The sequence below is a fragment of the Andrena cerasifolii genome, chromosome 10, assembly GCF_050908995.1.
Source record: "Andrena cerasifolii isolate SP2316 chromosome 10, iyAndCera1_principal, whole genome shotgun sequence".
Taxonomy (NCBI): domain Eukaryota; kingdom Metazoa; phylum Arthropoda; class Insecta; order Hymenoptera; family Andrenidae; genus Andrena; species Andrena cerasifolii.
In genome coordinates, this window is record NC_135127.1 from 8837358 (window position 1) to 8864082 (window position 26725).

The window sequence follows — 26725 nt, forward strand, 5'->3', positions numbered from 1 at the left end:
ACCCATTAATCCCCCAATTCTCTTATTCCACCTTACTATAACCGTATTTATAAGAAGACTACAACAAACTCCACTCCGACGACGATCCTTTAATCGGATAGTTCTACTAAAATCAGATTCGAGGAGGAGTAAAACTAATCGCATTCGTGGAAAAAGGTAATTAACCGTTCTCATGCAGGAGGATAAATAATCACTCGCGAGTTTGGCTGGCGAAGGGCGTCCAGACCAATAAGCGGCGAGCGGCAGCAGCCAGCCGGCCAATCGGAAGCCTCGGTGTTACGGGGATCGGCGTCATCGGGGGGCTGACCTTGGCGGCGCTTTGGCTGTGTTCACGGAAGGCGCCCGAAAACGCTTCGGAAAAAGGCATCGGGGGCAGCGCGCGTTCGTGTCGCCCATTGTTATCCTCGTCGCGTGTAATGGCTACCGTGGAGTTTGTTGACGGTGCTCGGTCTGCTTGTTCGCGCATCGGCCTATCCTGAGCCACGGTACGCGGCGACGTGGCCCAACCTGACTTCAGAGGGAGAAACGGAGAGCGAGTCGGTACGCCGCGAGCTACCGCCAAAATTTTATGCGACCGAGGTGCCCGCGCTTCGTCCGCCAGTCGCCGCAGCCGCCACCGCGCTTGGACGACATGATCTGCGCGGGTGAACGCTGCCCATTGACAAGTGTGTAACACAGAACCGATCCCGCGGCGCGCACGAGGGCCCTGGATTACGGCGGCGCCCGTGGCTGGCGTTCATTCCAGCGGGATCCAAAACGGAACAGAGCGAGGCGCATCGAAGCACCAAATCGATCGCCATTGATCTCCCTTTGCCGCGACCACGGCCCAACCGACACGAGGAACCCGTTCTCGGATGTTGTATAGGACGATAGACCGGGATCAGCCACTCAGCCGCCGCGACCACCAGGAACAGTGTGACCAGCTGCGCGGCACCCCGCGCCGCAGTCATGGCAACTAGAAGATCACCCGCTTGGCAGCCAGACATGTAACCCGCGGCGCCTGTGTAGACTATCACATGTGAGTATCACTGGTCGACGTTATTGCTCTGCGGCTGGTGCTCCGTTGGGTCGCTTCGCGAGGCAGCCCACGGTTAGCCACCTTTATATCGGACCCATCGGAGGCGACTGACCGCGGTCTGGGTTTGTCTCTGTTTAACGAATGCCCACTGATTTGCGCAGGGTCAAAGGCAACACATCAATGGCCCTAGAATCAAATGGCAACAACGTGGTGTGGTTGAACACAACCCGTCCTGATCAGATACAACAGGTATGCGTAAGTGTATATAGCGGCTGTTTGAAAGGGAAACAAGTGGCCTCTGTTTCGTTCTTGCACGCTTGCGCGAACGGGACTTTGTAGTATGCGATTGTTTTCGGGGAGTATTGGCGTAGGACGATGTCTAATGGCAAGGGATGTTTGACAGAGCCAACCGATTGAGCAGCCAGTGAAGTGTTCCATGTTTACTCAAACCGAGCAAACTAATAGTTTCACTCAGACGGAGCAGAGTAATTCCAGCTACAGCGATCAGAGACAGGTTATTAATTATTATGTATTTATCCTTTATCGGCGCAGTGCTTTCTTGCCTGTCTCTACCGTCGTTTGCAGAAAAGAAGGTGCCCGGACGTTGAGCGGGGCAAGGGGACTACTTTCCTCGCATTGGCTCCCACCGCCTGTGCCCCGTTCGCTTACTTTGTATTGGTCGACGTTGTCCGTCGGCCAATGCGAGCAAAGTAGCCCCCTTGCCCTGCTTAGCGTCCTGGTGCCTTCTTTTCTGCAAACGACAGCACTTGCCTCTGGATAAAATATATTAAAAGTCCCGTGATATTGATTTTTAGCAGCAGGCCGCAATGTTTGACCCGCAACAAATACAGCAGCAGCAAGCTGCTCAGGGTCAACAGTCGCAGCAGCAGCAGTCCCAGCAGATGTATGTTACATCGGATAAGAAGGAGGATAAATCGCAACAGCAATCAGCCACCGCTGAGTTCCCTTTCTATTACAATGTCAACATGCTACAAAAGGTTCAGACGAACGCGGTGAGCACGATCGGTGCGATCACTACCGATGACAAGGGTTGCTATCGTTTCGACGTGCAGCCCGTCGGTTACAATACATTATTGAATCAGATGAGCATCGCAGCTGCTACCAACGCCACCTTCAAGTGTGACTTGTGTGGTTTGGTCTTTGGGCACATGAGCTTGTTGAATCATCACAAGCGGATTCATAATACGACACCTAGTAATCTTCAGCAGCAGCCGCAGCAAGTTGTCGTGCAGACCCCGACAACGGTTACTGTGGCGACCACACCGGAGAGACCGTACACCTGCGACGTGTGCGGAGCATGCTTCGCGCTGCCGGGAGAACTGAAGAGCCATAAAACGAATATGCACCAGAAGCCCAAGGTGCAGATATGCGAAGATTGTGGTAGCGAGGACCCCTGCGAGCACCATCCTACTAAAGTTAAAAAGAGTACGTTTAAAGGCTTAATACGATCTATTCGAAAGAAACCAGGAGTACGCGTGGCGTTTTTATTGGTGAATACACATTTTGCGAGTATGAATACGATTGTTACGTAAAGAATATTTATTTTTACAGCTATCAAACCTGGTCATCATCCTGTGAAACGAAGGGGTGTCACGAGTGTCACGAAGTGCCACAAGTGTAACGGCACGGGAATAATTTTTATCGGTAAGTGGAAACTATCGCTGCCACGCTTCATGTAGGCTGAAGAAAAATGTTCACTAAAACGTACGAAACGCTTTGCTTCGAAGCTGTATCTACTAACGAGCGCGACAGTTAAAAGGAGTGTTTTTTTTTCGGTTGTAGTAAGACAAAACATTTTTCTTCCCGAACCATCTTTTTCGCCTGTTTCTATCATTTCATTGCTATCATGATCGTACATCGGGTGGTGTATGGTAGGTAAACACGACGATAAACTAGATTCTGGAATCAGTTCCCTCGCAAAGTGTGGCCGCTGCAAGGCAACGGGTCGTATCATCATAGGAAGTAAGTCAGAAAAATTAACCGCCAAAAAGAACACGGGATTTATATCGTACAATATAGTCGAAACGTTCAGATACATTTCTAAAAAAAATTTCGAGTAAAACATTCATATAAAGCAGTATCTAGGATCATTGAATGATATTCATTCTATATTCATCACACGAGCTTCAAATTCACACATTCGAGAATAATCGAAGTTTCCCTTTGGGACTTGTAACAAGAACACAAGTGTTTAATATAAATTTTACGCGCCAAGCTTCTTTCAATTTTATTTGCATGCTATTGTAGATGGAACAAGAACTTCATTAGTTTCTCGTACTGTTGAACACTTCAGATTTGTTGAGGCAATTCTGTTTCCTTTTTGGTAGACCTGTGGATATCTAAATTTAAGAATCACTGCACGGAATGAAATCTCCCCTAAGGGACAGTTTTATAAATTCAGTCTTCTAATCTTCAACTAATTTTTGGTACTCGAAGGTTCTTTTGAATTTCAGTTCACCGTTTTGTTACTTTCCTATTTCATGAATACAGGCTGCGAATGGATCATTTACCTTTAACATAGCTCGATCATTCGTGTAACAACACAAAACCATCGGGATCGGAACGTCAGACTCTTATTTCTTAATTTCTGCACTAACTTTCATTACCTGCATGTTCAGATCTTTAAGTAACGGGGTTGCATATAATAAGAGCTAGCTCTCATAAAATGTTTACATCTAGTGAACAATATATAATCTCTCTGTTAGACGTATCAGGCAAAGAGAACTATACTCCAAAAGTACCATACACGATCCAGTGTGTCACGTTGTCGAAAACATTTAACGAATCATCTAGCAGCGTATTTTTTTTGTAGAACTGGCCCTTCGAGGAAAGCTAAGAGTTTGGGTGTCTCTGTAATTGCAGGTGGCAAGCAGAACAGTCAGAACCAGGCGGAGAAGCCGTTTCATTGTAACGTGTGCGATGGAACGTTCTCTCGGTACTCGTCGCTCTGGTCCCACAAGAGACTCCACTCCGGAGACAAACCCTTCAAGTGTGAAGTTTGCGGCTTGGCCTTCGCAAAAGGTGAATAAAGAACGAGGCGACCGTCTCTAGGTAACGACAGAGAAGCGCGGCGTGCCCATAAAACATTGGCTTCTAATTTTACAGCTGCCTATCTAAAAAATCACGGACGAGTGCATACTGGTGAAAAGCCGTTTAAATGTAGTGTCTGTGGTATGCAATTCTCGCAAAGCCCTCACTTAAAGAATCACGAGAGAATCCACTCTGGTGAACGCCCCTATCAGTGTGAAGTGTGTGAAAAAACATTCGCCAGACATTCGACCCTCTGGAATCACAGGAGGATCCATACCGGTGAAAAACCTTACAGATGTAATATATGTGGTTCGGCCTTTAATCAAGCTACACATCTGAAAAATCACGCGAAAGTCCATACCGGCGAGAAGCCGCACAGGTAACGTATTGCTTATAGCCTATACACAACCATAACTCACTGGACAGGTAGAAAGACCTGTTAATAAGTGAATGGAAGAATGTGTTTTGGACATTTAATAGGTAGATAAACTAATTCTGTATTTAATAAATGCTCTGTTTGATCGTTAGATGTGATATATGTGAGATCGGGTTCTCCGATCGTTTCGCATTAAAGCGTCATCGTGCAATCCACGAGAAGTACGGGCAGACCGCCCGGAACCAGAACGCGAACAATCCGAGTAACGCACAGCAAGCGAACGCGAGCAATCAGCAGCAGCAGCAACAGCAGCAGCAGCAGCAACCCCAGCAGGCGCAGCAGGGCCAGCAGGTGGTCGTGGTGAACGCCACGACCCCCGTCACCGTCAGCCAAAGCCAAGGGCAAGCGGTAATGCTAGAAGAAGTCTACAAGTGTCAGGTGACCTTCCCCGAGCCTAAATGATTCAGCTAGAGAATACCTTTCAGGAGCTGGTAAAGGGGTTAATTTTTTAACCTTTTTAAAGAAAAAAAACAAAATACAAATTGCTAATTAAATAACTGAGAGCGCGAAGTACACCACACACAGAGGCGCGTGCGTGCGAGCCGTATATGATACGCAGAGACGTGAGGAGGACCATTCAGCGAGGAGGCAGGTTTCCAGAGTGACTGGCGGGCAGGGCTCACGCCCGTGCCCCTTCAGGTCCCGTCGGCTGCAGAATTTTATAGCGGTGACTGAAATCGAGACGGTATCCGAGAAGAGACTCAGCGGCGCGGTTCTGCGCGGGTGTGTAATCTTTCCGATCGGGAACGTGGCTCGGAAGAGTCGGGCTCGTGAAAAATCTCGGAACGCTCTACCGACCGGCCCATGGGTTCATCGAGTCAAGGATATCCATTCGCGAACGGGGCGAGACGCTAGGAGAACGTAAGCAAAAGGAAACGGTAGGAGGATCTATACTTTATATATTTTCTCACTGGAGGTAGACGGTGTATGTATTATTTAAGGGAAAACGATTAGTAGTCTCTTCCAATTGATTTACAAGACGAATCGCAAATTCACCTTTCGTTCCTCTTGTTCGCGGGGCGCACGCGGATCAAACCCCCCCGAGGAATTAAATTAATTCGTAAAAAAAAAAGAAAAGAGCGAAGCGGAATGCGGTAGGCGACGCGTTATCGGGGTTCCGTGACTCGTTCGAGCCGATAATGCGCGATAAGCTCGAATTAGAGCTCGGCTAGGCAGGGGACGCGCGGTGACCACGGTCGCTACAATGCAGAACGCGCTCGAGACGCCTGAACCTCGGCCCTTCCCGAAACAAAGCACAGACGAGAACGAGTTAGTATTAATTTATATCGTTTCGATCGTTCTTCTTCGATGATTGGAATTCATAACCGAATGAGAAGGGATACACCAGATGATCGTCATCTTCGTGCCCCGTTTCTACGTTCGAGCGCGGTGCGGGACGGATGATGTCGTGATTTGAGCGAGCCCTCTTCCGTCCAGTCATTCGGGATCAGAATAATAATAATTGAAAAGAAGAATATTGCGTTATTGCAATGACAAGGACCACGGTTACATGAATACGGTGGGGGAAAACGAAGGATGAGAAAAGTGAGGGTAGGAGCGCCCACGAGACATTAACGAATTGATTTATATCTCACCGAAGCTGCAATAATGAATAGTGAATATCGACCGGCAGACTAATCTCTGTTTTATAATTTTAAGGCCGTGAACTATATTGAGTATCAGTTACTAAAAAAAAAAAAAATAATAGTTGCTAGTTTGTAAACGGCAAATAGCTGGCTAGATTATCTATACATAATGCGTACGATTAATTTTTTATCCCCAATTGTTAGGGTAGCGATGGTACCGGCGATCGGCCGTCGCCTGAGAACTCTTAAATAACGATGAATCAGGCATCGATTCGATTGTAATAAGGAACGTACACACAGGGTGCTTTAAAACTATAGGTACACTGTTGACTGGATAATGGAGCTGAAAAGGAACGGAGAGTTCGTGGTGGATACAAGCCTGTAGAGTAATCGTTCTTGATGTATGCAGTTTACTCAGAAGGTTTTTTAAAGCTTTATGAATTTAAAGGTATAATAACGGTATTCAAAAAATCATTCATCTGCAGACTATCGTTTCTCATCTTCCAAGATCATCGGTTTTACTTACATTTAATTAGGTGCACTTTCTTAATGCTCAAACCAAGAAGTTTCAGGATTAAAAAAGCGAGTGCCTGGATTTAGAAAATCATTGATGATCCTGGAGCCTGAAACCGGTAACCAGAAGAAGAATGGTCTTTCGATTATCGTATTCGTCTTTTAAAATGAGCGTAATCTTTTTTAGAAATATCATGACTGCTCGAAGTGAGTCCCTTATATTACTGAGAACACCAGCAAGATATACTTGCGCTGAGATCGCCTATTAATCATTGACACTTTGAACTTCTCAAACAATTAATCATTGTATAAAGGGCTATTGATACCCGGGACCTAGTAAATTGAATATCTCCAGAATAATTTACTTACAGACTTACGTTTGCCGCGAGCTTTTATTTCCTCGACTTCCGTCGGTCAATCAATCATTCACCTACAATTCTGAAACACCTTGCAGGAATGTCGACGATTCCACAGCTCCGACTGGTCGGTGACTCGTGGTGTCTACGACGATCAGGATGCATTCACGCCATTCGATGAAAAGGACCGATCCGTTCCTCGGATAATCCTTACGTGTATCCTCGTCGCTGTTCTTTTCGTTCTTCGCTCTTTTTTAATCTTCGATCTTCGTTGTTTTACTCGTCCCCGTCGAGAGACTCGACCCCAACACAGCCACGCAAAAAGCAGACACTTCTCTTCAGAATTCGCTAAAAAAATAGTATCAATAGGAATCGTTTCGCTAATTCATTATCTTTCGCAAGGCAAAATGAAAAGGGCAGGGGGGAAATGGATGGGTTTAAAGTAAACCACCCCAAGATCACGGGGGACAGGCGATGGGCGATGTCCCAGAATCGTTCATTACTTTCTTTTTATATACAATTACATCACGGTACGTTTAATTAATCGCGGGCCACCCGGTCACGAGGTGATCGACGGGCGCGTTTAAGAACCTTCCGATGTGGATCTCGCGAGGAGTCTGGGGTTTTTGGGGATGTTCTTTGTTTTATCGCTATAACGCTCTTGTAAAAATAAAGATATGCTATTTACGTTTAATTTACTTTTAATGTGGTCATAATACCTGCTACAGTATTCTTGATTTAGATATTAGAGATCTTTCTTCCTTTTCTCGCTGCTCCCCCTGAGCTTCTCTTCGTTTTCGCCCCCTTTTCCGAGACGCGGCTTCTGTTAACTCTTCTCGATACACCCCTTCAAAGCTAAGTCGACCGTCTGCCTCGGCTTGCCCAGTGCAATCGTAGGACCGATGAATCCGCTAGGCGCGATTCCCGTCACCGATCGGACCTTCTTCAGCCAACTTTGGTACCGTTTTCGACGTAGCGATAAAAAGAAACGATAGCGATTGGTAGGTCAGGAGTGTCTGGAACACGGATTCACCACTCAGAATATGTACATATTGGATTATTATTATACGACATCCCCCAGGGCCGAAGAGGAGGGCTCTGACCGTTGCGAAACGAATTATTCTCTGATTAATTGCATTTACCACGCTTCATTATACACGAAGACAGAAAATTGTACGAGGAAACTGAAGATCGCGCGCTCAAAGTAGCTAGCGAACCACCCTCTTAAAGGACATTATTACTGAATCACCAATTCAAGCCTCAGGTCGAATAAAAACACATTTTTATCGGTAACAGTACACCTCCGTGCGGGAACTGGTAATACTGTATTCCAAGACACAGCCTCCGAACGCCCTTGGGCGTTTTCCGTACGCGGTGCGCTGATCAATCACAACATTCCGAGAATCGAGTGCCTAGTATTTCTCTGATACCTTGAGGATCCGTTCGTCTTTCAAAACTCTCTAGAAACGTGATCTCCTAACTGCTTTGAGCGATGCACTTCCACGATAACTCGCGTTAACGACATTTTTGTATCGAGCCCTTTTTTTCGGAAAGAAAACGCACTTTTTTATATGTACATTGTACCTACGTTAAGAGAACCCGCTGATGGGAAGGTCGTTGGGGGATTGTAAGTACGAAGTACTAGATAATTAAGTAATTATAGGAACTGCGTCGTGGTAATTGTCCGGAGGAGTTACGGAGCCGTTAAAGAATATCTGAGGAACCTATATCCAGCGTGAAATTCAACAGCAAAGTATAGAAAACTCATCTCCTCGACGCCCAGAAAATGCGAACTTAAGACACTGTTCACGTGCGGAAATCTTATAGGCTCGTCTGTTAACCACTGTCGTCGAACGCCCCTCAGGCGTTCCCCGCACAGCGACGTACTTTTAGCACTCAAAGGAATAAGGACTTATAGGTTCGTCCTGTTCACGGTCGCGTGGCTCCTCGCACTTTCACCACACTCTTAGGTAATATGCGTACGGAACGAAAATTCGGAGCTTCCATTTTTAATCAAAACGCCCTCGGAAGCGTCTTCCTAAGTCCCGCCGGGTCCTGACCTACCCTAAGGACACTTGAAACCTCGCTTTAGCAACGCGAGCTCGATCAAGGGCAACGAAACCTAGAGAGGAAAGATTGATTTTCCCCGCGGAGTGCACGCTCGATGCTGGAAGCTCATCGTTCATCCAGGACTCAAGGGTCGAGGTTTCAGGGCCATCACCGCAGCTCAAAACTCTCTGTAATTATATATGTAACGCGATCTTCGAGGCGAAATGTCTGCGTACGAATTTCTGTGAAACGGCACCCAGTGCCCTCAAAACTGTGCGACCCTTTCTTAATTACCCAACGTTGATTTTTCGAAGGACGGCTTAACAATTCGCGCGCTCGCGCCACTCGACGATCGATTTTTATCCACACTGCGAACATCCAGATAAGGATCGATCGAGCGTATCGGGGCGAATATACATACATAAACTTTGTATAAGTATTGTAATAAGTCTGAAGGGAGACGAGTGTACAGATTTCGTCCGTGCTCGAAGAGAGGCGAGAAAAAGTCTTTTTGTACAAAGAAAAAAAAGAAACAAAACCTATCCTCGTTACGTCGCCGACGCAAAAGGGAGATCGAACTTGCGTTTTACTTTTCTTTTTCTTCTTTTCGATAAGAACACGTACGTTCATGGTCTAGCGAGTACAGAAGCAGGCGACTAAAAAACGGACGGGGGATGGACCGAGTATACGGTGCACACGGAATATATCCGCGTATTTAGAAACATATTCGTAACGGAGGCGAAAAACGAGGGGCGAGATGGGAGAACCCGTGAATAGAACTTAGGCATAGCGTGCAATTTTAAAAGGAAAAAAAAAAGGTTTCTTAATTAAAACGGAGGAGGATCGAGAAAATGGGGAAAAAAATGAACAAAGGGGGAAATAAATATGCAGTCCTATCGCGACGATATAGATTAATTTTTACATGACATACACACACGTACACGTACACACGTTGTATGGGCAATAATGCTGATCATACGAATTTTTGATAATAAAAAGAACACGTTCCTATTAAATTATCTGTTCATTGTCGTATATTGTTAAGTCTTCGACGGCGAGTTATTAGAAAGGACGATATCTCCGAAGCGTAGAGGCGTGATAGACGGCGATGAAGTACACAAATTTCTTTCTTTCTCGTGACGAGATGCGAGGGAATAGTCGAATGGCCTCTTTGTAAGATAAGAATTAGAACCGAGACGTCCTGTACCTTGAACGGGGAGGAGGGATGGGCGAGAACGTTTAAAGGAAGATGCGCCGCGAATCAACCACGTGAGACTGTATATTTAACGTAATTTATTTTCAGGGTATCTGTCGAGATATTTTTTCATTTGCCATCTGTAAAGAAGAAACGGAATTTCTGGGAATCTGCGCACTTTCTATAAGCTAACTACTGTGTAGGATTGTAAAGTTATACATATATAAAAGGACGGGGGAAGAGAGAGGGGAACTGTAAGGCGACGAAGGGGAATGGAAATAGGGGTCATTTATTTCCGCCGGGTGTATGTAAATGACGAAACGGGCCTCCGTGTTCTCTTTGCTTCGCTGCGTGAAAGGATCCGAGGGGAGTAACGGCGCGGTGGAATGAGAGCAGGAGAAAAGGGAAGGATCAATTTTATCATGTTAACGCGCCGAAGGCAAGGCATGTACCCACGCGACGAAATGCGATCTTTTTAAAAGTTAAGTTCCAATCTTCCGTTTTCCTTTGGCTTCGACTTCTACGAGATCTTCGATCGAATCGATTGAGAAAGGAGACCAGAGAATTAGGAAAAAGCTTTCAGTTCTTCGTACGATGTTGCCGACAGAGAGAAAGAGAGAGTGAAGGAGAGAAACAGAGAGAAAAGGCTAAAATAAAACCGACGAATATAGCGCGCGATGGTGAAGCCACTGTGAAGTGTAACTTTATAATGCGTGTACACATACACCACACACACACACACCGTTTTTGTATGAACAAAAGGAAACAGTCGTGGAGAAAGGAGGAAAAAAGAGAAAAAGGATTGTCACTTTAGATTAGTCTGCTGTCAATATAACTAGAATTATAATTTTGAATGTAACATGTATCATATTGATTATTGCCTAGATAAGAAAACCGTACCGATTAAAAACGTTAGCGCACGATTATATCAGACATTAGGTATAATTAATAAATGATGTCCACGGGACATTTTCATTTTTGAACAGTCACGTTGAACTTTATTTAGTAGACGTATTGTACATGCGAGTCTAAGCACGCCCAGTATATGGTAAAAATTCATTATTCTGTTTCTGCTAATTTCCACGTCTGCCTGTTTTTAACATTACCATTAGTTTCAGATATATCTCCCGGACAATAGGAAATTTAAAGTTCAGTAAAAGGGTTTGTTGAGAGAAAAGTAAATGGGACGCTCGAGAAACTATTGAAAGTTTAAGTTTTCAAGCCGTAGCATGGACGCTTGGTAGAGAGCATTTGAATCCCCGCGCACTAGGCGCGCATGCGCCAGAGGTTCGACGAACGACGTGAGCGCAGCGCCGGGGTGAGTGAGTTCAGTCACGCCCGTGCTGCAACGCAAGATGGTGGAAGAAACATGGCGCTGGGGAAACAGTGAAGTGTGCTCGGTTCCAGGATAAGTGAGGTTGCCCGGTCGGCTTTCGTCGGCACCCAGGTGCCATTTTAACCTGTCATCGCGACGATGCGTGCCTGAGGATGTTACCTGACTACGGCTAAAGCTTCGCCGAGAGCCACGCGTCAACGGTAAGTCAATTAAAAAGTTACGTTTACTTCGTGTAGCATTACTGTTTTTGGAGTATTGGATATGTACGTATCATTCAGAAAAGTGACAATTACAGTCGAGCTACTATTTGTGTGCGACGATCCGATTCTCTCTGGTTCGAGGCCTCTGACTGTTACTATCGTGATAGTAGATTGTAATTTTGTTGTTTATAGCTTGTTACCAAAACTGCTTCGCGTGGCACAATTTTGCGTGCGTAAATGCCTTCGAATGCTAGTAAAGCAAATTTTAATTCATATTCAAAGTGTTTAGTAAAATAGTACCATTTATTTTTGGTTAGGATCTTGTATGTAGCATTTCTTGCTGTAGCTGTGTTAATGATCAAACATGTCAAGCTTGAATGTAATGGTCACTTTTATGAGCAGTATATAATCTAAATGATTTCTTAGGTTACGTTAGCTAGGTACTAAACTAGATATACGCTGTTACGGTATTTGGGATTGTGTACACACTCGTGACATATATACAGTGTGTATGTTTTATCGGAACAGGCGGGAAGATTTCGTAAGCAATGGAGGATGCAAAAGAATTCTTCTTTGAAAAGTTGATTGGGGACATTTCGCGATGAGAATAGTTTATTTCGTGGGTGTAGATATGAAAGAGATTTTTATTCTTCTCAATGGAATTCTGTACTATTTTATTCACGATAGTGTTTGTTGAGAAGAGTTCATCGAGGTGGACAAGGCCATCTGATATCGGAGTAGATCGTAAATAAAAACGCGTTCTGTGGATTTTTGATTCCTTGGATCCTACGAAATGGGCCTTACTTTACGATCTTCTACGATATCGAACTACTTCGAATATTGTGAATAAAAAAGTGTGGCATTGAAAGAAATTAACGCGACTTAGACGCTAATTTCCTCTGCGTCCACGAAATAACTTTTCACTAGGAAACGTTCAACTATCGAAATAATAATTATGGGTATCGGATAAATATTTCAATCATTTCAAACGTCTTTTATCTTTGAATTCATCTATATTTTAATTCATAGGAGAAATTAATTAGGATCTCACTGAATTCGTAGACATTTAAAACTCACGACGTAAGTTTCGCATTACATATTATTTGTACACGAGCTCGCACGCGTTTCATACATTACTTTATGCGTCTAATGACTATTTACAAAATCACTGGTACACCCGTGGAGAAGAAATTCGCGGAACAAGAATGGGAAAATCCGGGGAGAGGTTACTGTATAAAAGGGTAAATAACATCCCGACTGGTATTTAGCGGGTGTACCTGAAGAACGTTATGAGGCACGTGTCTGTTCTTGTATAAACGACACCACATCCTCAGAATTAGAAAGTAGATGATCTCCACCAGCGACAGAAAACTGAATCCCATGAAGAGTCCCAACAAGCCTCCCGTGCTCGCTGTGCACAACAAACAGCAATAGGCACGTTAAAGGATAATCACTCCACCACAGGAATAGAAAGATCTCTGCCATTGAAGATTAGAATTTTCAAAGGGGTCAGGGATTAGATAGAAGAGAGACTTAAACGAACAGGGACCAAAATCTCTGTCTGTCATCGTAGCTAATTAACAACGCTAACTATTAAATAATCTGAAAAGCGAGGAGATAGACTCACAAAGGAATTCCGTGAATCCAAACAACTCGTTCTTCATGTACTTAGTGAACTGAGAATCGACGAAGAACAGATGAACCACCGCCATGTTCTCGCTAGTGAAAGAAAAATTAGGATTGCATAATTCTTCTGAACAGAATCGACGACCTGCGCGGATATCAAAATGAAATATCATTACGTGAAGTATTTCTTGCTCGTCTTCACATAGTTCTCAGCGATGTTGAAATTGGGCACCAGCTTGCTCTGCGAGATCTCCACGTTGTAATTAATCTCGAAGCACCCTGGATAGCAGTTGCAGCTACGTCTGCAAAATGGTAACATCTAGGGTCTGGAATCATACGCAGTTCCTAACGGAACTTCGGCTTAACATAGCGGAGGGCTCACGTTTCGGAAGCATTTATAGAAGTTATACCACTCTCGTCGTCGTAAAGCTTCAACTCCATCGCCCTCCGGGCGTCCGTCGCGCACGCGTCGTCCTTCTTCTCGCAGATCGGTGTGTTCGAGGATTCTGCAACAGAGACCGGTAATAAATCCTCGGCTTATTATGCGTGGGTGACTACTTCTCAACGGGGAATGAAAGCTACTGGGCATGTAATACTGGACGCAATGGCAGATCTTCTGCGTGAAGTTCGCCTCGCACTCGAGGACGCAGTTCTTCTGCGTGTACGTTCTGTAGTAGCGGAGCTTCCTCTCGGACGTGAAGAAGCACTTCCTCTTCCTCTGGGGGACGGAGATTATCGACTTGCTGGCGGTCGATATCCGGGGCGCCACGATCACTCGGGTCTCCTCGCCTGGGGTCACCGTGAACGCGAATTCGGCTATCTTCGGGGTCTCTACGGGGTTGTGCAGCAACATCTGCGAGAACACCATTGTCTTGATCTCAACGGTCAGGCGGTCTCATTGAGAATAGTTAGCCAGGGCTAGATTGACTCGTGTTAGCAATGTGACCAGTGCTGGATTAACCAGTAAGCAAAATAAGCACGTGCTTAGGGCATCGGGAGAAAAAGGGGCACCATAGAAATTTCTGAATTTTGAAATCTAAACTTTTGTTAGAAACTAGAGACCCATAGTATAGTACGTGTAGTAAAAGGACACGTGGCTCCCGGAAAAGGGTAAACCAACCAGTGAATGACCGAATTGTTGAATCTATGGACCTTTGAGATTAATACTTGAATATATTTATGTACAGCAACAAGACAACTGTTGAAATTGCATTTAAATTTATTTCTCTTGAAATTTACCTATACAAAGAATTACTTATTCTTATCGTAATTTAAAAAAGAAACAATTATAAAATGCAAAACGTGTAGAAGCTCAGTAAATGACCGCATACTTTTAATAAGAATTGTACTTATTAATGTTTGCTTAATACGCGTAACTAAAAATATAGGATATTAAACGTGCAACTACGCTCCATTTATAAACATATAATAATGTTTAAATTTATAATTGACATTTCTTTGCCTAATGGTCATTCACTGGTATGCGGTCAGTTACTGGTTGGTTTACCCTACAGAGGAATTTACACTGAGCTGGGCCTCGCTCTTTTCACCTTACTATAGACAATTGGTGCAATAAAGACAGAAAATAAATAAATATTCACTACACCCCGTAGTGATATTCAATTGAGCTAGTAATTTATTAAACTTCATATTCTTAATAGAACCACAGTGTAAGTTTAAGTTAAACCTCGCTGTGCTTAGGGGATGCTCAGTGCAAAGGGTTAAAGTTTTAAACAGCACCTGGAATAATAATATCCTATTCCAACCGTAATCCCATAGTAATTGCTCCATTACAGTGAATTAAAATGCTGGAGATGCAAGAATGAAATTCTACCTTGAAGCCCACACTTGCGGAGGATGAGCAGTAATATTCCTCGATGTCCGCGTCGAGAACCAGAGTTAAACCGTAGAACTGTCCAGCGCCGTATGGCCTCCACGGTATCGAATCTGCAGCGACGTTTTCGTCGTATCCAGTTTCAGGGTTCCAGTCGATGCTGGTGAAGGGGAACGTGATATTCAGATCCGACCAATCGCGCCTGGAACATCGAGGACTCCCTTACAAAAACTTACTCTGCCGCTAAAATCTCTCCTCCTGAGCACGCGATTTATATAACAACTTGTATATTCCATTTTAGCTCACGGATTGTAAAACATATATTTCCTATGGACAGAGTTGAAGTTGCAACAGATCCCCTCGTCGGTCATCGAGGGGTTGAAGATCTTCTCGCACTCGGTTACGTTCCCATGCCACTGGCACAGGTGCAGCATCTCCGTGCAGGATTGCGACACCTGTGGACGCGCGAGAAATTCGATGGATGCTAACGGAAGATTAAACGAACAGCTGATCGCGGAACTGGATCGACAGTAATGCCGCCGTAAATGTATCTACATGCTGAGGCAAATGTAAATGTATCTACATGCTGAGGCAAATGTAAATGTATCTACATGCTGAGGCAAATGTAAATGTATTTACATGCTGAGGCAAATGTAAATGTATCTACATGCTGAGGCAAATGTAAATGTATCTACATGCTGAGCCCCTACTTCTGTGCGACTGTCCACCGCTTCGTCCGCTTAAACGCGTTAACAAATTACGAAGAATTCTCGCGGTAGTTTACACAGGAGCGGACATGCGAAGGCAATTTTCTCGAAGGGCATCGATACAGATCTTGTTTGCCGTGGAATTACGTAGAGGAGTTTAGATACGTGTACTACTAAACAGGCGTTTTTACACGTCGAAGAGGGCGAGCGGTGTGCACGTTATCGCGACGTAGCCTTGAGGTGTAGATGGTATTAGAAGTTACGTACGTTGATCATGAAATGTAACATGCTGTTCCAAGTTATCGCGCTGTCGTCGAGATCGAAGTGCGTCAGGTTCTCGATGCTGCATCTGTCTTCCAGCATCAGCTTCTTGCGGTCGTCGGTCCTGAAGTTAGAAGCTCAGATTAATCGTTCCCGTTTCTTAATCGAGCTTTATTTAATTACTCTGTCGATAGAATGCTAAGAGGACTCGTGTCTTCATTGCTTCGAGGATTTAAAAGGATAAGAAATTTTTCAATAAATATTGAAACCGAGAGTACTCGGGATAGATCTTTCAGAAGTTCACTAGCACGGATCATTAATCAGAAATCGCTATTTTACAGGAACGGTTTAGGGAGTTGCTCACCCAGCGTTGATCCGCACCGCCTCGCTCTTTTTCACGTTGTTCATGTTGCAAATGGTGACCGAGGGAAATGGGAATTCGTCGAGGGACACCGATTCGGGGCTCAGTGAGATGATGATCGGCGTCGAGACCCACTTCTGGTACAGGAACCAAATGTAGTAGGCGGCTGTTAGGACCGCGAGGGTGAAGGAGATTATCCAGAAGACCCTGGCGAAGAGACATTAGCGTTTCAGACGTCGAGAATAACATGCGAGGCTTTGGTTGAAAAAGAAATTGTAAAGTTAATTTTATCGAGAAAGGGAAAAAAAGTAAACGACTCGAAGAATGAATGAATAATTTACCTTTCGAGGATCGTCAAATTCGAGTCGCCAACGTAACGCAAACCGTGAAGACTGCTGTTGGTGCAGTACTGCTTCAGCGTGTTCCTGATGTCCGAGTTCATTAAACAGCTCTGGCTATCGTTTGTTCTAATACCAAGCAATCTTTCATTATTCTTCTCGAGAGATTTCGTCGCACTTGTGCGAGATGAATTACCTTATGACTTTGTCGTCGTCCTGATCACTCTGCTGTATCATAGCAGGGTCTTTCTTAGATACCGAGTTCTTGTTGCTCCTCGAGCGCAGCGTCGCGTCCCTCGTCCGATACATGATCTTGCAAGAAATTCAGTTCGCATAAAACCTTACTAAATAGTCACTAGTAATTTTGCTTGATACCATGTAGGAGTCATTCTTAAATTACGCAAGGCTTTCTGGGGTGGGGAGAATTTATTATGTTAATTACACGGGGGGGGGGGGAGTCAGGTAGCGTTTTGTGCAATATTTTTTAACCTAATTTTCAAGAAATACAAATTCAATCATTAATGTTCCGGAAAAGTAGTTTTAGTTTAAATTTCCCGAAACCGAATTCAATGAATTATATAAACATTTAAAAGAATTTTAATAACTAAAAAAATTAAGTGTGAAAAATATTACGTAAGGAGGGAGTTGCAATATCAAATCTTATGAATTCTTATACTGGGGGAGGGAGGGGGTGAGATTTCGCCAAAATTAATTTAAAGAATAAAAGTTCAAAAAATTGTTCGACGAGAATTTATTCAACGAATAAAGTTAATTTTTTTATTCGTCGAATAATCTAAGTTGAAGTAACTTGTATTCGATAATTTTTTATTCAATTAATGCCCAGCTCTGCCGAGGAAGAAGAGTTACCAACAATTCTGTATCATTGAGGAAATTGGAGACTGGAGGATCTCTTTCGTGCAAGAAACGATCGAATGACTGAAGGAATCACCTTGACGGATGCTGGCCGCACCTTGAAATTCTCTCTAGTCGCAAATCCTTCCAGTCGTTGAGGTGGCTTGTATGGATACTGCAGGTGCACGGTGTTGATGGAGTAGGGAATATTAGGATCGTGGTTCCTCAAATAATTCAGCGTCGCTTTGTCAGTGGCCCTGTAAGAGCTCTCGATCTCTTTATCCTGGTTGCTTGAGTAGTCTCGATAATAGAGCTTGATCGGCATTGCATCAATGTCGCGGGCCTCCCTGCTCCTATCCAAATCGTCACGATGGATCGCCACTATGAATGATTGACTACAATTCATCTACCACTTGGTCACTCTGGAACACTCCCATGAAAATTGACGAAGCTACTTTTCAAAGCCACTAGAATTGCTGCCTTCACCCTCGATCCTATATCTCTGGAGAACTGAAAGCAGTTTCCGCCGATGCGAAGGTGTGCCTTCTTCCCCGAAGAGGCAACGTAGATTCGAAACTCAAGGAGAATCCCGTTTGCCAATGCGCCCGATTCCCTCCCAAGAGTCCGCTGCACCCTCTGCAAAAGCAGCCTCGACAGCCTTTGGCTCCGAAAGAAAATATTTTCGCGCAATTACGGCTGGAATGTGTGTCAGCTGGTTGTCCCTCAAAGAGCAATTTGTTTGTCACTTCACTTCCAAGTCATCAGCGAGCGATGCCTGTCAACCGACTGGTGGGCAACACTCCCATGGACATCCTTTTAACTTCGCTGGACAGGATCCTCGCGTGTCAACATTCCTTGTTGCCCTTTAGCCAGGCGTGCGTGCTCAGCACCCGCGATGACACGGATAATCGTGAATGTCGAGTGTTTATCGCACCCTCCCCGCGAAGATCTTTTGTGCACATGGTCGAAGGGTGAAGAATCGAAGAAGCAAATGATCTATGGTTCTTTTCAACAGCCCCGTTGAAAGGGGGATGGCTTTCTTTTTGTGGATCTGCAGGCCACTAGTTCTGAAATTATAGAAAATACGAAATAGGTTTTCTGTTAATTTCAAGTGTATCTCCTTGCTATGCTTGAGAATTCCTGGTAGGGATCAGTAGATTAGGGATTGAGCATAGTGTCTTTAGGATTTCTGAAGGTAGAGGAAAAGAGAAATTATTAGTAGTAGGTAAGTGATTCCTTAGAATAGAGCTGGCTTGGAAACACAGGAAAATCCTAAGAGCGATCAAGGAGCATGCATAGTTCAAATTGTTGATTCTCTCTACAAAGTAAGACTTCGATGATTCTCCAGGTAGATAAAAGAAATTACAAGCAAGTCGACGGTCGACTGTGGCACGAATACAATTACGGACTGCCCTGTGGAATTGTTCATTACAGACACATTTACAGAGGAAATTGCTTATTGTGAAATTCCTATGTTTTGTTCCCTTTATCAGAGTAGTGCGCGTGATCTTCAGTAAATATAGAAAATTGGGTATACTTAATGAGTATAAAAGGGTAATAGTGTAGTAAAGGATATTAAATGTTGAAATAGAATACTGCGAACGACACTCGGCCTTTAAGAGTGCTGTTGACACTGGAACGCCTCCACTAGGTCATCATTGTTTATATTATGTTAATATCTCTGGGAGGGAAACAATTTTTCTAACTACACATTGATTCTATCTAATTAATAGTGTATTTACACACCTTTGATGTATTCCAGACTGTTCTTGGAATGTGACTCCAATGTTGCGTGCCTAATTGCTTGAAACAACTGTTCGCATTTGTGTATAATTATTCATTTCAACCGCAGAAAATGTCCAAGAGAAGCAGAAAGCGGAAGGCGGAGGAGGAGGAGCAGTCAATGGTTGACTGGGAGCAGGAGAACATTTTCCCGGATGAAGTAAAAGCTGAAATGGAATCTATGTGGGAGGTACGAGTGTCTATCGTTAACGCTGGCGCTGATCCTGGTATAACACACTTGTGAATGTTTGTACAATTATATTTCAGATCCCACAAGTATTCCATTTTCTTCATCTGGCGAAGGATACTCTGAATATACCTCATCTGTCCATGTACGAAATGGAACGCATGCTCTTAATGCCAAGGGCGTCGAAGCAGCTGGCTAATATCATGACGTCCTTGCTAAGGTAGATACATGACTCATTCGAACGCACAGAATGAAAAGAAAGCTTTGCAGAGCTTTAGCTTTCATGAGCTTACTGGTCTAATCAGATATTTAATTACAGCTCCTCCACCACCAAAGCGAAGCTAAGGAAAATACCATCTATGCCGTATGAGTTTTGGACAAACATTCTCGCTTACAAAATGAAAAGCTGGTTCAAAGTTTACGAGGCGAAGCACAGGGATGCGGTAAAAGTAAGCACTGACATTACTTAACCGGATTTGTCAGAGTACCACACCATTCTCACGGAATGAAACCCTTTTTATGCGTAGAAACCCATCATGCATTGCAGTGATGAGAAATATGATCAAAGATTTTTAGGTTCTAGAAACCATCGGTGTTGAACCGCAATTCTGGAACGTATTCCCTGACGCACCTCTGCTGAATGGCAAAGACTTCGAGGAGCTGACGTTCAAGCAGAAGGTGTGGCTGCTAAAAACAGTCTGCGACACAGTTATGGTACGGCAGAATGAATTCTATTAACTCTAGAGGTACGGAGACGTTTACCCTGCGAATAACAGAAATCTCTTCGACCAGCACACTAGGAAGACTGTACAAGAAGAAATAGCCAAGCAGCCATGGGAAGACCAGTTCGAGACGGTCTTGGGAACTGATCGCCATGGGGCAAGATACACGTACTTCCCACAGTTCCTTAAAACCGACCTGCGAGTTTACAGGCACTGCCTGGATAATGAGATTCTGTCGACAGTGAAGGTAAACTTAAAGATAAATCATTCAAACCTATCGCTGTATTATTCGAGCTTCTATTGATTTCAATTTTATTTCAGCCCATCAAGCCGAAATTAAAAGCAGAGCTGGAAACTAAAGTGCAGACAGAGCAGAATAGCTTGACGAAGAAGAAGGCCAAGCAAAAGAGGAGGAGATCGCGGTGGAGTAGTGGGATGGCTCCAAGGTCGAGGAGGAAAGTAATCAAGTGCGGCGAAAAGAATCCGAACAAGTGTATTAGCGACAGTAAGGCGGACACTTTAAAGAGCGAGAATACAAATCCATGTGGTACAAGCAGCTGTAGTAGGAATGATAATAATAATAGTAGTACTAGTAGTAATAATAACATTAGTTTAGACACCGTAAACGGGAATAGGACGAAAAGTTTATCGAACTGCTCGGAAGTGAGAACGAAGTCTGAAAAGGCGCGTTGTAACAGTGAAATGTCGAATGGTTACGATATGAACAGTTCAGCCGAAGCGACTTCCGATTCGAGTTCGCCGTTTAAAGGTTTTCCGAATACTAGTGACGATAAGTGTGGTACAGAAGCAATTAGTGGGATAACGAATGACGCGAAATCGGACGCAACCGAAGGACAGGGAACAAACGATGCCGACATATCTTTAGTACATACGTCCCAAGGCAGGCTAGAATCAACCCCGACGAGGCAATACGCAGACTCCGTAGATTTGTGTGCAGATAGGGGCGAAGCTATTGACAGAGCTGTCGATAATTTGTCCAGCATTTCGAAGACGGACGATGAAAAGCTGAATGAGATTATCAGCGCGGAATGTTTGAAATTGAACGACAAAGGCTGCAGTAATTTTGCGGTATCCACCGCGTCGAAATCTGACGACGAGAAGTTAAACGAAACGAGAACTAGCCACAGTACGACAGAGGAAGACAACTCTAGCGAGGGAACGGAGAGGAGTAAAACCCTCAGGCACAATGGGCAGTGCGTTAAAGAACAGAAACCGAAGGCTCTGATTTCTAACGAGAGGAAAGTGGCGCGGCCAGTCAGGTTTAACAAAAATTCAGATGACAAGGACGCAGAACCTCGGGACGACAAGGATCTTTCTCTGAGCGAGTTGAGGAGAATGTTGCAGAAAGAAGCGATGGACGAGGACTTCTCTTTCGACGAGGACACCGAGGCGGGATGTAATTCATATAATTTTCGGAAAATTAAGAACGAGAGAACAGATGGTTGGAAACAAGAGGTGGAGAATTTTAACGAAATGCTAATGGAGCTGAGTGTATCAAGATTTCAATTAGTAGCCGACAGCGTTAGTTCATTCAGAGACCTGATATCCACTTTCTCAGAAAAGTCCGATAGTACAACTGCTGATATTGACGATGATGTATGTAATTTAATCTTTATTTGCGTTCAAATTTCCACGCTGTCTAATTCTGCTACTAAGTTACGGTATGTTTCTAGAACGAGCCTATTTCTCCTTGCGAAGCGAAGCTGATCAAGAACATGAAAAATTTGAGCGCTTCTTTGGAAGGAATGGAGCCAGCTCTGCGGGATTCGACGAAGAAAGCGAGAGGGAAGCTCCAGAAGGAATGGACCAATTTCAAAGAAGGGTATATTCACTTTCATTTATATTAAAGCACCTATAGCAATATCCTAACAACATGATTCATCCCGTTGCACCATTTAGGAATAAAAGTCTCTGTTATAAAGTTTCTCATCATTACCTTGAAAAGATATGTAAACATAACATTCTCAATTCGTATTGAAAGTTCCCTACCCGGAGTCCCTCGAAATTGCTACAATCTGTGATCTGTAAAGCGGAGCATACCCGCACGCTTTCACAGTAACATTAACTTCATTGTTGAGCGTGCGTGGCAGACAAGCTGCTGTATGTTGTAGCAGTGTGGAGGATCAGGACTCATCTGGGGAGGGTCTTGGCTCTAATTGGTGGGTTCTTGGATCACAGGGCTGTCCACTGCCAAATCCCGGAGACGCAACGTTACAAACGATACCGAAGTCTGCCCTACCCGCAGCTGGCTCTCAGCACGCCTCCAACAAAATCAAAAACCAAGAGGAGCCCATCGACCGTACAGAGCACAGAAGCTACGAACGGCAAGATTGTACAGAGCACCAGGGCGAAGACGCGCAAAGCGAAGCGCAAAGAAGTCAGTCCGAAAGAGGCGACGACAATAGTCAAGAAAGCACAGGAGTTGAAGAAGAGACGAAAGAAGAGGATGCGGATGGAGATGGTGAGATCGAAAAACAGTGGAGTGACCACTTCACTTTCATTCCTGCGAGTCGAAAGTATCGCGGTTAGGGTTTATAGAAAAACCGGTTTTCGAATTCCACTATTTCACAAAACCCCGGTGCACCGGTTTTCGAATTTTCACAAAAAAATAGAATTAAAATAGAAAATAAATATCTATACTTATTTTCAATTTTTTTAGTTCTTTTAATATTTATGGAATTACAAAAATATAACAAAATAAAATACACTGCATACAGAACCAAATGAAAAAATAACTAAAATCCGTACAAAATATAAATTACAAATCTCTATTTCATTTAGTATTTTTGAACTCATGAAGATTAGTTTTACAGTAAACTGTTACCTACCAGAATATGCTTCTGTCCGAGGCAATTTCAAGTCAAAATGTTAACATTTTTAATTAAATAATTAATTCACTTTTACACATTAATTCTATTATATAAAACCGTTTTTTTTTTAATTTAAAAACCAGTTTTCGAATTTTACAAATTTATAAAAAAAAATCGACAAACCCTAATCACGGTTGTCTGAAATTCATTATTCCCTGCAGGAGAGCACCAAACGCGAAGAGTACTGCGAGCCCGCGGCGTCTCATCGTACACAGAACAATTTTATTCAGACGACGAGATCGAGGAGAACGAGCTGGAAGAATGGACCGACGTTGAGGCAGTCTACGCGGCTCCCAGCGCACAGGCCGGTGCACCCTCTCCTCACTTTGGTCCGAAAGTCAAACACGCTGACGATCGGACAAAGGAGGAGGACTCAGACCAAGATTGGATTCTACCGGGCTCTCGCAAAAGGAAAAATAAACGTCCGTGTGAGTGAACAAGGAACATGCGTCTAACTAACAACGGAAACGCTGAACGACAGAGCCATTAACAACTAAAACGTTTCTCTTGCAGCTGCCAATAGAAGATTAAAATCATTCCAGCACAAGTTACAAAGCATCAAGGTCGACGAGCTGCAGGAGGCAGCGGAGTCGACAGTGGCGCCTGCACCCGCGCCCGCGAAAAAGGAGAAAGCGAAGCCTAGAATCAAGGACGTCCAAATATGCAAACCAAAGAAGCCGGTCGAGCCACGGGCTTTCAGCGCGAACAGAGTCGCCGAGAACCAAGAAGCTGTGGTAGCAAATGATCCTAAACAAGCAACAGTGCCTTCCGCGGAAACGACGTGCAAAGTCGAGAACATTGAGAGCGTGCATTCGGAGCTGGACATAAAGGATGAGGGCCCGATTTACGATACTGTGCCCGGTCACTTCGATAACAGTTACGCCGCGGGCGTCAATCCCAATTACGTGATGGTTAAAGCTGGCCAGAATCCGATGAACTATTACCTGATGCAGCCGACTCCTACGACCGTAGTTTCGCAAAACACAATCGTGCAGCCTGGCCCCGTAGTCTCCGGTATCGTGCCGCCGATACATCAAGGCTACTACGTGCAAGGCGGGCAAAATTACATTATTCAGAATCCACAGTCCACCTTCGTCCCCCCTCAGACGTTCCAGCCACAAGGGCCGCAGATGATGACGCCTCAGCAATTCGTCGGCCACCCCGGCTACGTTCCATACGTGGTTGCAAGACCTGGATTCGTAGCTACGGATTCTCAAGTTCTCACCCAAGGAGTGTCCCAAGCTCCCCCGCTCACCGTTCATTCTAACCCGAGCATAGCCACCAGGCCCCCTCATAGCAGGCATCCCATTCCACGGCACGGTCATCCGCACCCTGCGGGTGCTGTTATAAGGAGCAGTCTGGCTATTAGAGGGAACTTTCCAAGAGGTAGTAACCCTAAAACGAGAAGCCTTCCTCAGCAACGCGGGACCCCCGTGAGGGCGCAGAGACCAAGGAGCCAAGGCGCAGCTTCGGAGAACGCGAGCCAGAAGACTACTTCGGTGATCGTCGTCAGCGACAGTGACGATGATATCGAGATGATCATCACTGAGAAAGCTGGCCCCGAGTCCGAAGCGGGGAAAGCGAAGAGCCCAGCTCGTAAAAACACCTCGCCGGCCGTGCAGAAAGCGACCACGAAGGCCGCCACGCCGAAGAACGCTATCTCCCCACAGATTATACAGCGCATGAGCCAAGGTGGCATCTCGATAACGCCTGTGAAATCTGCGCCCCCGGTTCAGAACCCAAACACGCAGTTGGTGGTAGTCGTTAATGAAACTGGAAGCCACTATGCCTTAGCACTGCCCAACGGTAGCAAGTTGATACTCACCCCTGAACAGGTGGCACAGATACGAGCTTCGAACGGTGGGAAACTCATTTTGTAAAATACAGTTTAAGAGTCTTCAAGCGGAGTCGCGGGGAAAGAATTTTCATACTGGTAGAGTTGGTAGGGTGGTCTTCGATCTCTTTCTGACTTGTATACTTTCAAAGCTAATGTTCCTACAGTTTATAGCACGGAGTATGGCGCGATTCCATTTCGTGCATCGGGAATCAGTTTGCAAAGAAGTTTCAAAAGGGAGATGCTGTCGAAGCAGCGAGACTGCTTACGTTTCTAATTTTAAAGTGGACTAATGGGTAAGCCTCACGTTCATGAATTCATTCTTCCGATTTATTCTTCGACGACTCTCGAAACATTATTGAGAAATTATTTATAATCATACAGTTTTATGCGTTATGCATGTTGCATATTTCCTTTTCCATTTGCAAAGTTGTAAAACTGTTCGAGTGATACTTGGGACCTGTGATGCCTATATCGATTTTTATATATTTTTGTTACGTGGTGTCGAAGCAATATTGGTGTACTCTCATACGTGGGGAATTCTAGCGGGAAGTGAGAGAGGTTTTTGTTGAATTTCGGAGAAATTTGGGACACTCGCAATTTAATGGACATCGTTTTATAAGGCATAGATACTTTGGCACGGATTGTTAAGATATTGCATGCACGGAGATGCATATCGTTTTGTTATTTCACTACGTCGTGAATTTATATTTCAACTTTAATTGTAATTACAAAGGAGGGGGCAGGCAACGATTGCGGTAAAAAAAATTATTTTCCTGACACAGTAGAAGATATTTTGTGTATTGTCCAGTTTCGAATGACATCGCAAAACGATAGTATTAAATAGCTCGCATTTCATAGACCAGTGTGTAAATAACTTATACAAGTAGGATAGTATGTAAAATTATGGTTCATGTACCAAGAGCATGAATACACGGAGTACTTTGATGTTCAGCGGCCATCAAGTGTGGAATAAATTTTCGTATCTGAGATTTTTATATGAGTCATTAAAAGCTGTAAGATATGCGAGGTCGAGAGTTTCACAAATGCACAGAGCTGCTACAAATGATAACATGGGAGAGTTGTACTGTATTCCAAATCACAGAAATTATTTGTATAACTAGAAGTTGTATATTTCTTGAACTACAAATGTTCTGAATGAATAATTAAATTTGCTAATAATTTCTATTTGTGTAAAATGGACGACTGTGGAACACGGTGACGCTATTCTTTACTGCGTACAAATTTATCGTTGGACGCATAAATTATTCATATTATTTTGTGTATAGTTGATGCAGTTTCTACTACATATTTATTAAACGGCAAGCAAACACAGAGAAAGGATTCACATGTAATCGTTTTCACTCAGAGTGGCGAATCTCGATGAAATGTATTTACGTAAGAAATGGTTTACATAAACATTACAAGAAATAATTATTGTCTTTCGATCTTAACTTAAGCGTCGTTGAGCTTGATACAACACTTTCTGTTATCAGAGAATTAGTTTACACGCGGAACGTTGAGTCTTTGGCTGGCAATGATGTGTATATTTAAAATAGTTTAATATATTATATAAATTATATATCCAAC

General features: G+C 44.0%; 3 protein-coding genes across 13 annotated transcripts; 2 read left to right on the plus strand and 1 right to left on the minus strand.

Annotated features, from left to right (window-relative positions):
• The first annotated feature begins 246 nt into the window (after nt 1-246).
• Nucleotides 247-11189, plus strand: LOC143374057 (uncharacterized). 9 transcript variants are annotated; one of them, XM_076821898.1, is made up of 10 exons: nt 247-1018; nt 1180-1273; nt 1422-1532; nt 1834-2031; nt 2122-2464; nt 2591-2683; nt 2915-3001; nt 3902-4060; nt 4145-4448; nt 4598-11189. In XM_076821898.1, coding segments are annotated over exons 1-10 (1701 nt in total). In that variant the 5' UTR covers nt 247-1016; the 3' UTR covers nt 4908-11189. The 9 variants fall into 9 exon arrangements, with proteins under 9 accessions (XP_076678013.1, XP_076678010.1, XP_076678007.1 ...); XM_076821895.1 differs by having other exon boundaries at nt 251-1018; nt 1834-2464; nt 4598-4853; nt 4931-11189; XM_076821892.1 differs by having other exon boundaries at nt 266-1018; nt 1837-2464.
• Nucleotides 11190-11526: 337 nt separating this feature from the next.
• Nucleotides 11527-25925, plus strand: LOC143374055 (uncharacterized). Of its 3 annotated transcripts, none has more exons than XM_076821887.1 (11): nt 11527-11740; nt 19572-19691; nt 19769-19908; nt 20008-20137; nt 20265-20402; nt 20481-20657; nt 20732-22027; nt 22105-22253; nt 22522-22892; nt 23463-23729; nt 23815-25925. In XM_076821887.1, the coding sequence occupies exons 2-11, from the start codon at nt 19575-19577 to the stop codon at nt 25179-25181; spliced, it is 4152 nt and encodes a 1383-aa protein (XP_076678002.1). In that variant the 5' UTR covers nt 11527-11740; nt 19572-19574; the 3' UTR covers nt 25182-25925. The 3 variants fall into 3 exon arrangements, with proteins under 3 accessions (XP_076678002.1, XP_076678003.1, XP_076678004.1); XM_076821888.1 differs by having other exon boundaries at nt 22543-22892; XM_076821889.1 differs by having other exon boundaries at nt 22546-22892.
• LOC143374056 (pickpocket protein 28) lies at nt 12007-18509 on the minus strand. Its single transcript, XM_076821890.1, has 12 exons — nt 17817-18509; nt 17064-17179; nt 16871-16996; nt 16533-16736; nt 16175-16292; nt 15507-15655; nt 15201-15402; nt 13949-14219; nt 13749-13872; nt 13543-13668; nt 13368-13459; nt 12007-13151 (listed from the first exon to the last, which is right to left on the minus strand). Exons 1-12 carry the CDS (start codon nt 18123-18125, stop codon nt 12967-12969), a joined length of 2022 nt encoding a protein of 673 aa, XP_076678005.1. The 5' UTR covers nt 18126-18509; the 3' UTR covers nt 12007-12966.
• Nucleotides 25926-26725: the final 800 nt, after the last annotated feature.